This window comes from Solanum lycopersicum, chromosome 6, assembly GCF_036512215.1.
Source record: "Solanum lycopersicum chromosome 6, SLM_r2.1".
NCBI lineage: Eukaryota > Viridiplantae > Streptophyta > Magnoliopsida > Solanales > Solanaceae > Solanum > Solanum lycopersicum.
In genome coordinates, this window is record NC_090805.1 from 41,776,297 (window position 1) to 41,791,775 (window position 15,479).

At 35.2% G+C, this 15,479-nt stretch overlaps 2 protein-coding genes, 1 non-coding gene and 1 pseudogene across 3 annotated transcripts; 1 reads left to right on the top strand and 3 right to left on the bottom strand.

Moving 5' to 3' along the window:
* The first annotated feature begins 646 nt into the window (after positions 1-646).
* On the top strand, positions 647-7,567 carry LOC101267129 (flavin-containing monooxygenase FMO GS-OX-like 2; annotated as a pseudogene).
* Positions 5,871-7,532, bottom strand: LOC104648079 (zeatin O-glucosyltransferase-like). Its single transcript, XM_069299267.1, has one exon. The coding sequence runs from the start codon at positions 7,530-7,532 to the stop codon at positions 6,111-6,113; it is 1,422 nt and encodes a 473-aa protein (XP_069155368.1). The 3' UTR covers positions 5,871-6,110.
* Positions 7,568-9,279: 1,712 nt separating the features above from the next.
* On the bottom strand, positions 9,280-9,353 carry TRNAT-AGU (transfer RNA threonine (anticodon AGU)). The gene has a single exon. It is a non-coding gene; the product is annotated as a tRNA-Thr (tRNA).
* An 819-nt stretch (positions 9,354-10,172) lies between these two features.
* On the bottom strand, positions 10,173-15,405 carry LOC101264735 (ruvB-like protein 1). Its single transcript, XM_004241907.5, has 12 exons — positions 14,674-15,405; positions 13,966-14,154; positions 13,548-13,679; positions 13,280-13,429; positions 12,706-12,861; positions 11,991-12,125; positions 11,795-11,860; positions 11,595-11,701; positions 10,864-10,963; positions 10,671-10,762; positions 10,509-10,578; positions 10,173-10,426 (listed from the first exon to the last, which is right to left on the bottom strand). The coding sequence occupies exons 1-12, from the start codon at positions 14,752-14,754 to the stop codon at positions 10,337-10,339; spliced, it is 1,368 nt and encodes a 455-aa protein (XP_004241955.1). The 5' UTR covers positions 14,755-15,405; the 3' UTR covers positions 10,173-10,336.
* Positions 15,406-15,479: the final 74 nt, after the last annotated feature.

A 15,479-nucleotide genomic window follows, 5' to 3' on the forward strand; every position in this document is an offset into this window, starting at 1 on the left:
GTTACCTTATTTAATTCACTATAATTCTATTTGTATCACCACATAATTTAAAAAAAACACAAATACAGCTGGATATTCAATTAAAGAGCAGTCATTTTTAGTAAATAACACACTTATAGCTATTGAACTTCAATAATCCTATAAATATAGTCATTCATGTAAGTTGGTCATAAATTTATATCTTTCTTTTTTTTCTATTTTCAGCATATTAACATTGTTAAAATTTGTGTTTGTACCCATCTTCAAATTACATTGGATATGTTAGTATAATTATAAAAAAAAAAATCTTCCATTAATCAAAGTAGAGGCATTTTAATAAGCCCAATATTTTGGACTTGACTAAAATCAAGACAAACCCAACGGATTTCAAACCCCAAATACTATTAGCGGGTTATATGGATATGAATTCCGAGGATATCAATTTGTAGTGGTGATGGTGATGATAATAATTGTTGTTGGTTGCTAGTAATGATAATGATGATAGTTATGACAGTATAGATGGTTAATGTTGTGGTAACTATCAGAGTGATGATAATTGATAGTAATTGTGGTGATTGTAATGATAAAGTTGGTTGGTGTTAATAGTTGATAATAGTACGTAGTTAAGAATCGTGGTTGATTGTGATGACATATATAGTTGGTTGTAGACAAATGTAATGGTGGTTGACAATGATGGTGATTAATAGTGATGGCTAGTGGTTATGAATAAAATAGTAACGAATATTATTCAAACGAGAATACCTCTTAATTGTGGTAAAACTATATTCTATATCGAATGATTAAGGCTTATATATACAACCAAATTGGCGGGTACTTTCCTCTCTCATCATTCTCACAGAAAACACTAGAGACATACAAAGCACAATTATGAATCAATTTAAATAAATTAATGGAGTATGTAGCTACCAACTCATGATAATTCAACTTTTGTCTGTTCTTCAAACCAAGCTTGTTTTCTCCATTTGCACATATGCCAACTCCAGCACATTTTCAGATTCTTCTCAATGTCTCAAAATTCCCCAAAAAACGTTGCCGTTATCGGTGCTGTTCCCGCGGGCCTCGTTGCAGCCCGAGAACTCCAACGCGAAGGGCACATTGTAGTTGTATTCGAGCGAGAAAATCAGCTAGGAGGTACATGGATTTACACTCCACACACTGATTCCGACCCAATTGGGATCGACCCGAATCGGAGAATTGTTCATTCAAGTCTTTATTCATCACTTCGGGTAAACCTTCCACGTGAAGTAATGGGTTTTCATGATCGTGGACACGAGAAAACCCAATAGAGACCCGAGACGGTATCCGGGTCATAGGGAAGTGTTGGACTATTTGAATGATTTTGCGTCTGATTTTGGGATTATTGAACTGGTGAGGTTTGGAACTGAAGTTGGGTATGTGGGATTGTTGGAGAATGGAAAATGGAAGTTTAGTTCAAGAAAAAGTGAGAATGATGATCATGTTGTGTTTGTTAACGAGGAGTATGATGCTGTAGTTATCTGTAATGGACGCTTTACTGAACCCAACTAGCTGATATTCCTGGTAATTTATTTAAAGTTTTGATCTTTAAATGTTTATTTTGTAATAATGGAACCGGAGAGAGAAGAGTTGACTTCTCACTTTTCATTTACATGAAATAACTTATCGCATCATTATAGTACAAATTGTGGCATAAGTAATTTCAGGACTAATACCTCTAGCCAAATGTAGGATAAAATAACTTCAATGATTATCCATTATACCAATACCAAACGTCCCCTAGTGTCTATGCTGCCAAGAATCGAACATTAGTTTCAAGTTTTCACTCCATCTCTTAGCCACCCTAGGAGCATTTTGATCTTTTAAGTCTTCACAGTTAAAGATTTGGTTCGACTGTTAGATTATAGCAGAATGGAACTTTGTTTAGTCAGGTTCGGGTTTGTGATAAGTATAGATTCTTTGAGGAAATAAGTCAAGTACTGATTAAGAAAATTCATATTTGTGTTGGACAAGATTGAAGTTATATTCACTTAGTGCAAAGAATTATTGCACTATAGTGTAGTTTAACATGTTATAGCTGGTTATAAAGGGTACCTGCAGTTGCCTTATAGTTTGGCTGTCTTTACCTTAACCTTTTCCCTAATAACGGTGGTGCACTTGTGTCCTCCCACTCTGTATCGAATAACTTTACCCACCAAAGTTTAGGTAGACACAAGGAAATCATCCTACCTTAAGTTTCTCCCAAGACTTCTCCTGTGGTCTTCGCGAACTTCATCAACATCACACAAGTCTTTTATTGCTGGTGGTCAATCAAATTTAATTTTTTTTGCATATCAACATTGCATGTATACTTTTTTGACAGCAGATTGTCACACTACAATGGAATATATCCGTTGTTTAAATTTGTGGTCATCATTGATTTTTCAAGGGAATAGATCATGTACTGTTGGAAGATTCATTCTTCATTACAAAATTTGATATGAAGATGTCCAGTATTTGGTAATCCATTTATACAACCCATGTTGATTTGTACATCAAGCGAATGGGTCTACCGTACTTTGTATTTTAATAGTTGTGGCTGATCAAAATTAACCTTTTCGTCAGCGTTACATATCCACCATGTCATGGTTTTCCTGTACACGCAGTTAGGAAATTTGGGTTCCCATAAAACTTGAAAGTTGATAAATCTCCTTGACAAAGCATGATATATTCTAGGGATAAAAGATTAGCCTATATTTTATTTCAAAAGTTTCAGCCAATTTTTAAGTTTTTCTTTCTTAAGATCAATTCAACATAGTTTTGGTATCATTACTTTCTGTCAAGCTATCATATGAAGAATATTTTGGTTTTTCATGGTTTTGGAAGTTTTCTGAGCAAATCATTTTTTTTTTAAGTTTTGAGTAAATTCTTCCTTTCCTACATCTTTAGCTTTCAGATTTTTCCCACTGTGTCTGAAATCATATGTTGCTAACCAAAGGCTTCTGCCTTTTTAGGAATCGAAGTTTGGCCAGGAAAGCAAACCCACAGCCACAATTACGGGGTTCCACAGCCTTTTCGAGATCAAGTATGTGTCATGTGCATTGTTCCCTTGAGAGGTTTAATGTTTCTAAATTCGTAGTGCAGCAATATTTACTTTGAAATAGCTTGCAGTTATTCAGATTGCATATTTGCCCTACTTAGTGAAAGTTAAAACGTTAAAACTGCAAGTGTGGATTCACTATAATCAAAAGTCATTGAACAGTTGTATTATTCAAATCTTACTTTTGCATAAAACATTGGGAATGCGAGGACTGCAAGTACAAAATGCAAATAATTTGTTAATATAGATCCACCTGTTTGTTTAATGAAATACACATGGATAATTAAAAGCTATACTAGTCCTTGTTCTTAGGAAGCTATGTAGAAAAAGTACTTTACTTATTGGAGCCTTGTTATGATATGGAGAAAATACTGTCAGGTCGTGGTCTTGCTTGCTTATTTCAGTGGGTTGTCTTGTTGACATGTCGCCTTCCATCTTTAGTTTGGTTGATAGATAGATTTGTATGAAAATAGTCTCCATTATTTAAATGTGTAACTGAATTTTTGATTTCCTTATATCCTAAAAAAGGTCATCTTCCTGTATTCTAGTCTTTAGCCGCCTGATCTTAGATGAGAAAGTATATCACCTCCATAAGGCATACTTCTTTAATAGTAAAAGGTCATATCCTTGATAATATCAGTTATCAATTTTTGACAAATATATCACGGCTGATGCTAATTGCAGAGAGAGAAAAAGAAGCACGGAAAATAATCTCTTGTTGCAATATAATATAACATTTCTTCTTCATTGACATGGCGTTTAGAGTACATGATCAATGGTTTGGCAGGTCATTGTGGTCATAGGGGGTGCCACAAGTGCCTCTGACATCTCCAGAGAAATTGCTGAAGTTGCTAAAGAGGTCCACATTTCTTCTAGATAAGCTCTAAGTAGGACTCCCAAAAAGGTGCATGGATATGAAAATCTATGTCTCCACTCTATTGTAAAGTTGTTAATAACTTATGTAATTCTGTGGGGAATTGTCGATAATGCTGTATCTTCATGTTGCTAGAAATAACTTATACTGGCTAAATAATGCAGATTGAAGCTGTTGGTATAGATGGTTGGTGTCAATTCTCGTGATGGATCCAAAGACTATGCTGATATCATTATACATTGCACAGGGTGAGTTTGATTACCCGTCATTTTCCTTTGCCAATATTAAACAAAATGAAAGAAACTAAGGTGGCGTTATAGGGTCATTAAATTGTTGAGGTGAACAAGGTACCGATAATGAATGAATGATACGGGTAGATTATGGGTCAAATGATTGGAACCAGTTATTAAAGTTGTTGATATGCCACTACAATGAATCAGGATCGTAATAGACTCCATAAGTACTGGGCTACTGGCTAGTTATCGATAATTTGGTAAAAAAGGTAAAGTTTAATCTAACTACTCCAGATACAGAAACAAACAAGAGTAATGTTTTTACTAAAACAAATATTCTTTATGAATTCCACAGTATATCCATACAGATTCATCAGGAAAGTGATAGATTAATCGCCTTCCATTTAATCAGAATCACAAGTAAATTGAAAGGAACAATACAAAATGATTAACAAATGATCTTAAAAATTAATCTGAAAGACTGAAACTGAATGGGAGGATGAAGCATCAGTACTCAGTAATGTTGCTATTCAGTTTCTCCCAGGTAAAAATATCATTTCCCTTGCCTTGAAACTAATGGGATAGCAACTGTGGATGACAACCGTGTTGGGCCACTTTACAAACACATTTTCCCACCAGCCTTTGCTCCTAGTCTTTCATTTGTTGGAATGCCATGGAAGGTAAATAAGATGATTTTGGGAATAGGTTGTCAATTTAAGGTTTAGATTCATGGTGAACATGAATAACGTGTTTACTTTGGTTTGCACAGCTTATACCATTCCCCCGTTGTGAACTACAAAGCAAGTGGATTGCTGGTGTTTTATCTGGTCGAATTTCTCTCTTGTCAAAGGAAGATATGATTGCTGATATTGATGCGTTCTACTCATCCTTGGATGCCTCTTGCATACCAAAACGACACACTCACAATATGGATTTTCAGGTATAAAACCTGAGAGACCTTGTTCAATTGTTGAATTTTTCTCATCTTTTTTCCATTGACCCCTTTCATTTTACTTTTCTTCTTGGTTGGAGTGGCGATACACTTGGGTATAAGCAACGGAACATTCTTCATCCTAGTTATGCAAGAAATAAGAAAGGATTTCTTTTTTAAAAAAAGAATTAAGGAATAGTAAGTTCCTAATATTGTGTTAGCAAACTTGACAGATTGGTACCAATGTGTTGGGGAATGTATGTATACATCCCCATGTACTAAACTAGTTTTGACAAATTCTTATGATTTTTTAAAGTTTTTGTCTCGTTGAGATTTTGGAAACAGACTTTCTACCTTCTCAAAGTTAGGAAATAGGTATGTGTATGCTCTACCCTCCCCAGACCCCACTTATGTGAACAAACTGAGTTTGTTGTTGTTGTTGCCTCATTGAGATAGACCTCATTTTTACAGTTAGACTACGAAGATTGGTTGGCTGCTAAGTGTGGATCTCCACCTCCTGAAAAATGGAGAAAGGAAATGTTTTTTATCGCTAGGGAGAAGATAAAGACTCAGACAGAGAGATATCGTGATCAGTGGGATGACGATGACTTGATCATTCAAGCTCCTCAAGAATTTGTACAATTTATTCCTGAACTACCTCAAGTACAAAAGCTATCGACATGATTCTTATGGTAAATCTGGCATGTATTATTCCTGAATTTGGTTATTTCTGTTGTTACATGAAGTGTATACTTGAATAATTTTCTAGAATAATAATAATAATAACAACTTGTGGAAATTCTTCGTTTGTCAGTTCCAACATGCATACATTAAAGCAAGATGTCAAAAGAAAACATCACCTTCTTCGATCTAGAAGGAGTGACTCAGCTCTTAAAATTTGATTACGAGAATCAGAAGATTTAGCAAAAATCTTATTCCAACACTAAAGTAAAACTTTATCAAGTATGAAAATTCATACAAGCCAAATCCAACATAGGTCAAACTGAGCAATAGAAGTCAGTTCTTGATAATATAAGAGATGAAAGATTCCATCTCCTTGTATGCAAGTCCTCCATGGCTAACAGACTTCTTGATATTATCTCTCAACTCCACCACCCTCTGCCTCATCTCTTCTCCTTCTGGTGTCCCCATCAAAGTTTTGACAGCTTTCTCAATAGCCACTGCTGGTACTATTTCCTTCCGACGTGCCCAACTCCACACAGAGACTCCGATCTTCCAAACGTTTGATACCAACAGAGTGTGATATGGCTGATCAACAGTCATAGGCATAGCTGCCATTGGGACTCCCATACTTATACTTTCCATTGAAGAATTCCATCCACAATGGCTCAGAAAACCGCCTGTAGACGGATGCCCCAAGATTTCCAACTGTGGTGCCCAACTTCTCACCACCATTCCTCTTCCTTCCACTCTTTCTTCAAACCCTTCTGGCAACACAATCTTCTCATGTCTTTCTTCACCATTCTCCATGTCTACCCTTTTGTCTGCTTCCCTTATTACCCATATGAACTTATGGTTGCTTTGTTCTAAACCAAGTGCTAACTCCTTCACTTGCTCTTGTGATAATGTAGTGGTTGTTCCAAACGACACGAATATTACTGAGTTAACATCTTGCTTGTCAAGAAATTCGAGACAGTTGTGACGAGTACTTTTGTTGCCAGATGAAGAATTAGAAAATGAGTCTAGTGATTCAGGCAGCATGTTAAATGGTCCAAAAGCCCACAAAGGCGTATTCTCTTTTACCTTCGCAAGTGAATCTATAAACTTACCTTCCAATTCTCTGCAGGAGTTAATGATATCTCCAGAGTTGTGCTTCCATGTAAGTTCCTCCTCAACATACTCAGCCATATTTGGACCGAAAGTACTCTCTGCAGTTGGAAACTCATCTCCAAGTTGCTTAATCATTTCGTCGTGATCTTGATCAGCTGTATGAATAGTTTGTCGAAGTGTAGAGTACCTGGTGAAAGCTGAAGTGGGGTGGAAAGCATAACACTTGAAGTTGGACATCAAATGCAAATGATTACCTATGTAAGTTATCATCAAACAGTCATGAATTATGACCAATCTTTTCGTATTGGTCGATAGTTCATGGCATGTCCTGCAAATGGACTCACCTAGTCTTTCCAAGAAATCATCTTTTTTTTCTGTAGGAGATGAATGTACTAAGAGGTCATTGAAATGGATGTTTGAATCTCTTAGGTTTTCAACAGAGGCTTTAAGTCCACCTTGGAGGCGTTTTCTTAAATCTTGGTTCCTAGCAGTGAGGCAGAGGAAGTGTACAGGAATGTTGTGGGAGGCGATGATTCGAGCGAGATAGAAGAGTAAGTTGAGATGGCCATGTTCAGGCCATGGAACCATGGCTACAGTCACTTCATTAAGGTGAAGTAGACTGTTATCTGATGATGAATTCATAGCCATTGAAACAAAAAGAGTTAGAACTGAGCTATGAATACAAAGTATATGGTAGCTGTTTAGGCAGCTCTTAAATAGTACTATTCCTATTTTCTTTTTGGTTTCCCTTTTTGTATCTATCTACATTGGAGCCCATTAAAATCGGATTTGCTCATTGCATGGCCTATGTTTTCTATTCTTAGGAGCTACTCTAGACCTATAACGGTAACTAAGAGTGAATCCAACCATCTCACCACAATTCATGTTAGTAAATCTTAAAAATTAAATTTGTCTTGTAATGTCTGTCCTTTTTTAGGAACAAACGTCATTTTCATTTTTGGTTCCTTAACTATTGATATACTCTGATTTTAATCCTTGTGATATCTAATATAATTAACTTTCAATAATGCGAAATGAGCACTTTTGATACCTTTTTTTGGGAGAACAATCACAAATTTCTAGAAGTATTAACCGTTGCACTAATTTTCCTTTAATTATTACCTTCGCAGTACGTTAAGTTTGTATTATTACTCTAATTTTTAGGATAATATGCTTCTAAAATTATGTCTAAATATAACATATTTTCTACATCCATAAAGGGATGAAGAACGTATAGTTTAATTAAATGAAGGTTAAGTATGTCATCAAGTCACATGTGTCATGAGAATTAAAACCAGAATTTATTCATATTTTTAGGAGATAAAAAGCTATTATATTAAAAATTACTAACTCTCCAACTTCACACATTTAAAATCATAAAATCTAAAGAATATTTTGTTATCTTATACGTATATATAGTTTAGATCACAAGATTAAGAAAAATTTTAGAAAAAATCATGGTAAATTTTTTATAATGAAGAAATCATTTCTTGATATATATATAGATGTGAAAAATCTTAATGTTTCCTTTGCCCTATATTAGTTGTTCACTTTTCTCTTTACACAAATAAATGAATTTACACATAACAAAAATAAATTAATTATAAATATAAAATAGGGAAACTTAGTTTGATTTTGTAAATTGACAGATAATTTAAAATAATTATATTTATTTTTTATGGTAAGGGGTAGTTGAGATTCCCCGAACAATAATTGAACCAATCTGGTCATTTTATACAATTTTAACCAGTCAACGGTGACTAAATTATTTGTCAGAGATTGACATAATCTAGAATACCCTAATGGTTTGATTTTTTAAACTAGTCATTTTTTATATACTGGACCTGTCGAGGCGGCTAAAATATCTCAAGCAAAGGGTTTGAATTTTCCTCGGATACATCAAAAAAAATAATATTATTTTATAGGAGTTTTTCAAAGCAACATGATTAATTAACAAACATAAACATATATATGTATATATAAAAGTAGTTGAAATTCCTCAAAAGGAAGATTAGTGTTATAATACTGATTAAGTCATAGTGATACCTCTTACACCAAAAGTGAATTTGTTAAGAGCATATACTCGGATAACTTTGATTGCCAAAGTTACATGATCAATGGAGAAAAACAACAAACTAAACATAAAAATAAATTTTCTGTGTGTTCTAGCCTACAACAGATTGTCAATGGCGTAGCTCGAAAATTGATGAATGATGTCCAAAATTACATAAGCCATATATTGTCAAGGGTGTCCTTCGTCGAAAAAAAATTAGCGTATATACAAATAAAATGATATACGAAATGATTAAATAATCTATTTTGGACACCCTTAACATAACAATTTGCAATATTTGAACACCCTTTAAGGGGCGTAAAAAAAAAAGGAATACATATTTGCTTTCATTGAGAGTCGAACTCAAGACCTCCCGCTTACTAAACGGGTGCTCTAACCAACTGAGCTATGAGAGCTTATATGCTTGACTCCTTCATAGACTTAATATATGAAAACAGAAAAGGAATATTTTTAATAATATGTCTCTGGTGTCTGATAATGCAACTCCACAAGCTAAGTTTTTCCATAGGAAGAACCACACACCAATCCGTATTGTAAACCACAAATGAACTCATATGGTAGCCAAATAAGACTAACAGCGAATAGTGATGCAAAACTAATCGCACACATGCAGGTTCAGTTAAACCTAATAAATTTTGCTCAAACAACTATATTTTAATGAAATGTGTAAAAAATTGTTGAAAGAGATGAGAGATTATTTAAAATCTACATATTTCACTATTTGAATTTCTAATCGTTGAAGAATGTACTCACGTAACGTTGTTGTCATTAGTGGCGTATTAAAGGTTCACAATATTTGGTGAAAATACCTCAACTAACTTAGCCAAGGCATCCCAAAGTTTTAAGCTTCAACTCATCACACTAAGGTCAAGTATTTTACTAAAACCTCTATGCACTGGTCTGATTCTTGGGTGTGAAACACTTCATGGTCTCGAGTACCTAAGGAGAAGAAAGAACAGGGCAACATTCGCGGGTTTTTCGAACCCAAGAATGTAATCCATAAATTGGTCGTGAAACCCCCTATTAAACAGTGTATCGTTCAAGGGTTGAACCAAAAGGTGAGACTATGCCTTTCAGCCTAGTCTTGAAGTAAGGAACCAAACGTCAATGTACAAGTTTTAATTTGTACAACTTATGCCCCTCCTCTCTCTACAAGTAGAATCAGGATGAGCGATCTACTATGAAGATACAAATATAGAAAGGAGAGTCTCCTATTCCAGAAGCCTTGTTCTATTGCAATCTCATGAGAGAACTACAGTGCATCAGTTGCAGAAGACACGAAAACCTTAGAATGAAACAAATTGACTTGCAAAATGCATATTGGATATGAGCAGCGTAGAAAATAAAGCTAGAGAATTGATGTTATAGGTACAATTTATCATGAGATGTATCTATCTTGCTGCTCTTGAAGAAGTCTTGCAGAAGACTTTGCATCCAGGTACAATGAACTCACTTCGTCTAGATCCGCCTGAAAAGTGAATAGCTAATAAGTAAATAGAGTTCGGAGCTTTCACAGAGAGAAATGATAAAGAATGTGATCAGCCAAGTACCTTGCAGATTTTGTCACGGCCATTCATTTTTGCGACTACACTAGCTGGCGATAGCAGCTGAACAGCATGCCTAACAAAGGGAAGGATTGAACACCGGTTACTTTAATTTAAAATGAATTGATATTGTACTTCGGAGATATATATCCAACAGTTAAATGCAACCTCAAGGAAGCTTGTTGTCCAATCTCTCCCAGAAATGCAAGGCTCTCTTCGTCTATTTCTAATCCCTCCACCTGAGCACGTATAGCTAATATCTGGCCAAGCACTCAAACGAAAGATCCATCAAGAAAATGCAACGGCTAAGGTCGAAATCAATAAGCCATACAAATAAAGTGTTGAACAAGCAAGCCCGAACCTGTATCATTTCAGCTGGACCATAAGTTTCAGTTCTGACAATCACCAACCGATCTAACAAGTCAACTGGAATGCCATGTGGACTAACCATATCTGTTCCTCTGCAAAGAGATACATTTTGTTAGTGACAACTGATTAATCTCAGACATCACCTGTATCTGCAGCACATACATCTAAGGCGCCTACAAAGCCAAAAGCATGTACTCCCTCCTTTTAAGTTTGTTTGTTTGATTCTCACAAAGAAGTTTAAGAAGGTAAAGAAAACTTTTGAATCTTGTGACTTAAATTGAAGATATGTAGAATGTACAGAGAGACCCTTTAATCTTCTGGTCTTAAACATGCTATGTCGGAGGTTGAAATCAAAGAGTTATCAAAAAGGAAAAGAGGCCTTATTTTTTAAACGGACTAAAAAGGGGTAAGAGAAACAAATGAAACAGAGGGAGTATCTAGCAACTGAATCTAACAAGTAATTATGTTCAGATTTTCATTCTTCTTATGTTCTTTCAATTTAAAGTCGACAATTACATGGCCCATGTAACAATATTTTGATATAGAGAAGTGACAATTTGTCCTATATTTCTAAACACTTCATTCTACATGCAATGGATCAATGTACGAAAAAATGCAGCCAAAATGCAAATTTTTAAAAGCCCCAGGATAAAGAAATCAATATAATGGAATTTTTCCAACTTGATGAACTTTTGAAGCTTGGTTTTGCATGAACACTCATACCTGACAGTACAAATGCCTCTGTTAGTTGCAAAAATCACGATTGGAGACAATGAACTCTCCAAGGCACGATTCAAGTATGAAAAGCATTCCATATCAAGCATATGAACCTGCCCAAGACGTTTTCTCCAATTAATTACCAAAGGGGAGGGAATGGTGTTAAATGAATTATCAAACAGAATGTTGTCTGAATGAGAACAAACCTCATCGATAAATAAGACACCAGGAACAAGCTCTGCAACACCTTCATCAACATAACGGTTGACAACCTGCAGAGAAATAATACCATATAACCCACTATGCTAAATACTAAATTCACAGTCTCATAGACATTAGAACCAGCATAAAATTTGTACTCATTCATCCAGAGGACTACTAGAACCAATAAATCAGAAGTACCTTGTTTATCTCTTGCCGCAACTTGTCAGTGATCTCGGTTTTCCTAGGTTTCATCATTTGACCCATAAGGGACAATATATCTTGTCCTCCTTGTGGCCGTGCATTTGCAGCATCAAGATCATGCAATGTAACATCCTGGAAGAAAACAATACCACGTGCAATTAAGTACAGAAATCTTTGTTTTCAGGTTATTTGCAACTGGTTTCTCTCACAAAAGTCCATTAAAGTAATGATATCATTTGTCCAGAACAAAAATGCAGATACTTGGAATTGCATATTAGTTTGATCAAAATCTCACAAGCAAGCAATCATGGCAGGTAAAATCTAAATAAATACTACAATAAGGCAGCTAATTTCCTCCTAAAAGATCTTGTGCTAAAAGCAGGTACTTGGCTACTTTAAACATACCATTTTATAAGTTGTTAATGCCATGAAATATGATACTTCCACTCCAGTTACATCCTTACGGGACTCTGAATTCCCAGTCATCATAAAATCTAGCTAATGAATCTCTTTCCTCACCACTCCAAATAATATACAGAATTTTATACGCTTCAAACATTCACATGAGGCGTGAGCTCGAGAAGACAAACTATGATCTTTACAGCACCCAAAGCATAGAACAAATTGACTATTTGAGCCAAAAAACAGCCACATGAAGACATTCCAAGGTAATCTTTATTCACACCATAGCAAATCAAAAAATGAGACAAACCTGGACTATTTCCTTCTTCTTGTGAACCTCTCCTTTAGGAAGTGGAACATACTCTTCTGCCTCAAGATCAAATTCTGTGGCAAAAGCATCACTCCTGCCCACTCTTTTAACTGCTCCACTGTTTGATTCAATGTAAATGACATCACCAACAGCTACCTGCAAATATATAATGGAAGCAGGAGATATCAACAGAGAAGAATAAGCTCCCTTGCATAATAAGCATATACGATATCGATACTAAAGTAAATTAAAGACTAAATGCAATTTCCTCAATGACTACTTAGAGCGTGATTAATAAGAATGACATGAAAGTTAATGAATTTAATCAAGATAAATATGTGTCAATCTAAATTCACAAGTCGGATGTTAAGAAAGAGGGAAATATTTTAGATATCCATCATCCTTGAGCCGAGCATCTCTCGGAAACAACCTCTCTACCTACCAAGGTAAGGGTAAGGTCTCCGTACACACTACCCTTCATAGACCCCACTACTTTGTGTAGGCTGTTGTATCCTGTTTATTAAACGTATTAAAAGTTTTGATACGTCGCTGTCAGATATGTTGCAGAACTTACCTTCTCTTTAATTATGGCATCATATATCGTGGGGTCAAGCTTCAACTGTTTGGTACCTTTGACAGTTTTTAACCCAATTATAACATGGCTAATGCTTTTACCATATCCACCTGTCACACTCTCACCCTCTTCTGGAGATAGTTCAGTCACCTACATTAGAAGAGAAAATTAAAAAATGATCAACTTCACAACATATTAACCATTGCAGAATTATTGTGTCAATGACCAGCAAAAATGATACCACAAATGAGAAAGACTATGGACTTGCCTCTCCTTCATAAACTTCCTTATTTTCCTTCATACGGAGACCAATAGCTCGCCGGAAGTTTTCCATTAAGACCTCAGTTTTCTTCACTTCTGATGAATACACTTCGGACCCAACCATTGGACAAAATGGAACCTGCAATATAGGAGTCAATGTCACCAATTATGACACAGGCTATATTTTGGATTTGCTAACCCTGATAAAATTTTAAGAAAAATACCCAAACATCTCACATATTATCAATGTTCAATCAATCACCCTAAACTAGTTGCAATTGGCTATTTAAATCATTGAATCCTAAATATGAATTCCACCCCGTCCGATCCCATTTCATTCCAATAGCAGTAAATAAAGCTCAAACATAATAAGTACCATAAAATAGACGCATTAAATCAAGAACCAAAGAGTACAAAGAATGCACCTTGCTTCCAAGGTCTTGTGATATACCAAGAGCAAGAGCTGTCTTCCCCGTACCAGGCGGACCAGCTAGCAGTAAAGCCCGCCCAGCCATTTTCTTTTCGCGTATCATATCCACCACAAGCCCCGCAGCTTCTCTGGCTGCTGCCTGACCTACAAACCCAGCTGCCAATGGAAGTGGCCTCCCATTTGGCTACCATATAACACAAAATGTCACATTTAATCACCCATTTGTTAGCAAAAAAGTACACATATACACGAAACTTAAACATCAAATGCAAGAAAGTATTTGGTAACTAAAGAACCAGCACAAGATGACAAATTCAGTGAAATATAGAAGCAAAGTCTAAACACCCTCAGTACTAAACTCCCCAAAGAGTCCAAAAAATTTCCTAAAGAAACAATATATCATCTTTATGCAAATTTAACACCAAAACTAAAAAAAAAAAAAAAAAAAAACCATAACCCAAACACCAAATAAAAGCAAGTTAACCCAGAAAAAAACTCCTAAAAGGTCAAAACAATACACGGAGACGAAATGGGGTTGGGTAGAACCAGCAAAAGATATCAGCTTTATGCAAATTTTAACACCAAAACTCAAAAACCCACAAATCAAAACACCAAATAAAAACAAATTGACCCGATTTTCCACTAAAAGATCAAAAAAAGTACACAGAGGCGAAGAGGGGTTTGAGGTAAAAGAAGAAGTTACCTCAAGACCAAGGCCTTTAATGTGAGTATGAGTAGCAATTCTCTGATTCTTTATTGTTGATTGTACCTCTTCTATCTTCATAATTTCTTCCTCTTTATGTGTCTCCTTCTTTCTTCTTCTTTTTCGTGTTGCTGTCTGGGTTTAACGGAAGCTTTTCTATGGAGGCGATATGAGGTTTTGAAGAGGCAAAATTGTAATGTGCTAAGAAAAACCCAAATTGTTTTCAATTATTTCAAATAAACCCTCTTTGTTCCAAGAAAAGTGTCTATTAAATCCTTTTGGGCTACTTCCTTATTTCAAATTTTATTTTCTATATTGCCTTGGGGCAAATTGGACGGGTTTACTTGTACTTGGGAGAGATTAAATAGACTGAGTTAATAGGATTTATAATTAGCTTGTACTAATTTTCAATGTGTAAAATTTTCCCTTCAGCTTATTAAAATTGTGCCTGAAATTTTGTTCAGATGAAAAAAATAAATCCATAAATAAGATAGTTTATTCTTGATTTCTCAAAGAACTTCTGATTAGAAATCATAAAAGGATCCTCTTGAGTATAAATTATTTTTTTTTGTTTCTCATCTTGAATGAGCGGAGACTAGGCCTACCCGATTCTAGGTAGAAAATTCATCATGAGTATTAAGTCTCTCGTCCTAGTGAGACTTAGCAGTTTTAGACTTACTTCTACAAGTGCAAGCACATGAATAATGATCATAAAATGTTGGATGCAATCATTCCGTAGCTTCTTTCACTTTTGTGATATTAGCTAGTAATATCAATAGCACCTTGAGTTGTATCACTAAGCTCTT

What these genes read in the sequence shown, in the direction of transcription:
- LOC101264735 (XM_004241907.5), bottom strand. Translation starts at nt 14,754, where the DNA reads ATGAAGATAGAAGAGGTACAATCAACAATAAAGAATCAGAGAATTGCT. An exon ending in CACAAGACCTTGGAAGCAAG is followed by an intron (nt 13,680 to 13,965) that starts GTGCATTCTTTG and finishes CCTATATTGCAG; the next exon opens with GTTCCATTTTGTCCAATGGT. An exon ending in GCCGTGACAAAATCTGCAAG is followed by an intron (nt 10,427 to 10,508) that starts GTACTTGGCTGA and finishes TTCACTTTTCAG; the next exon opens with GCGGATCTAGACGAAGTGAG.
- LOC104648079 (XM_069299267.1), bottom strand. Translation starts at nt 7,532, where the DNA reads ATGGCTATGAATTCATCATCAGATAACAGTCTACTTCACCTTAATGAA.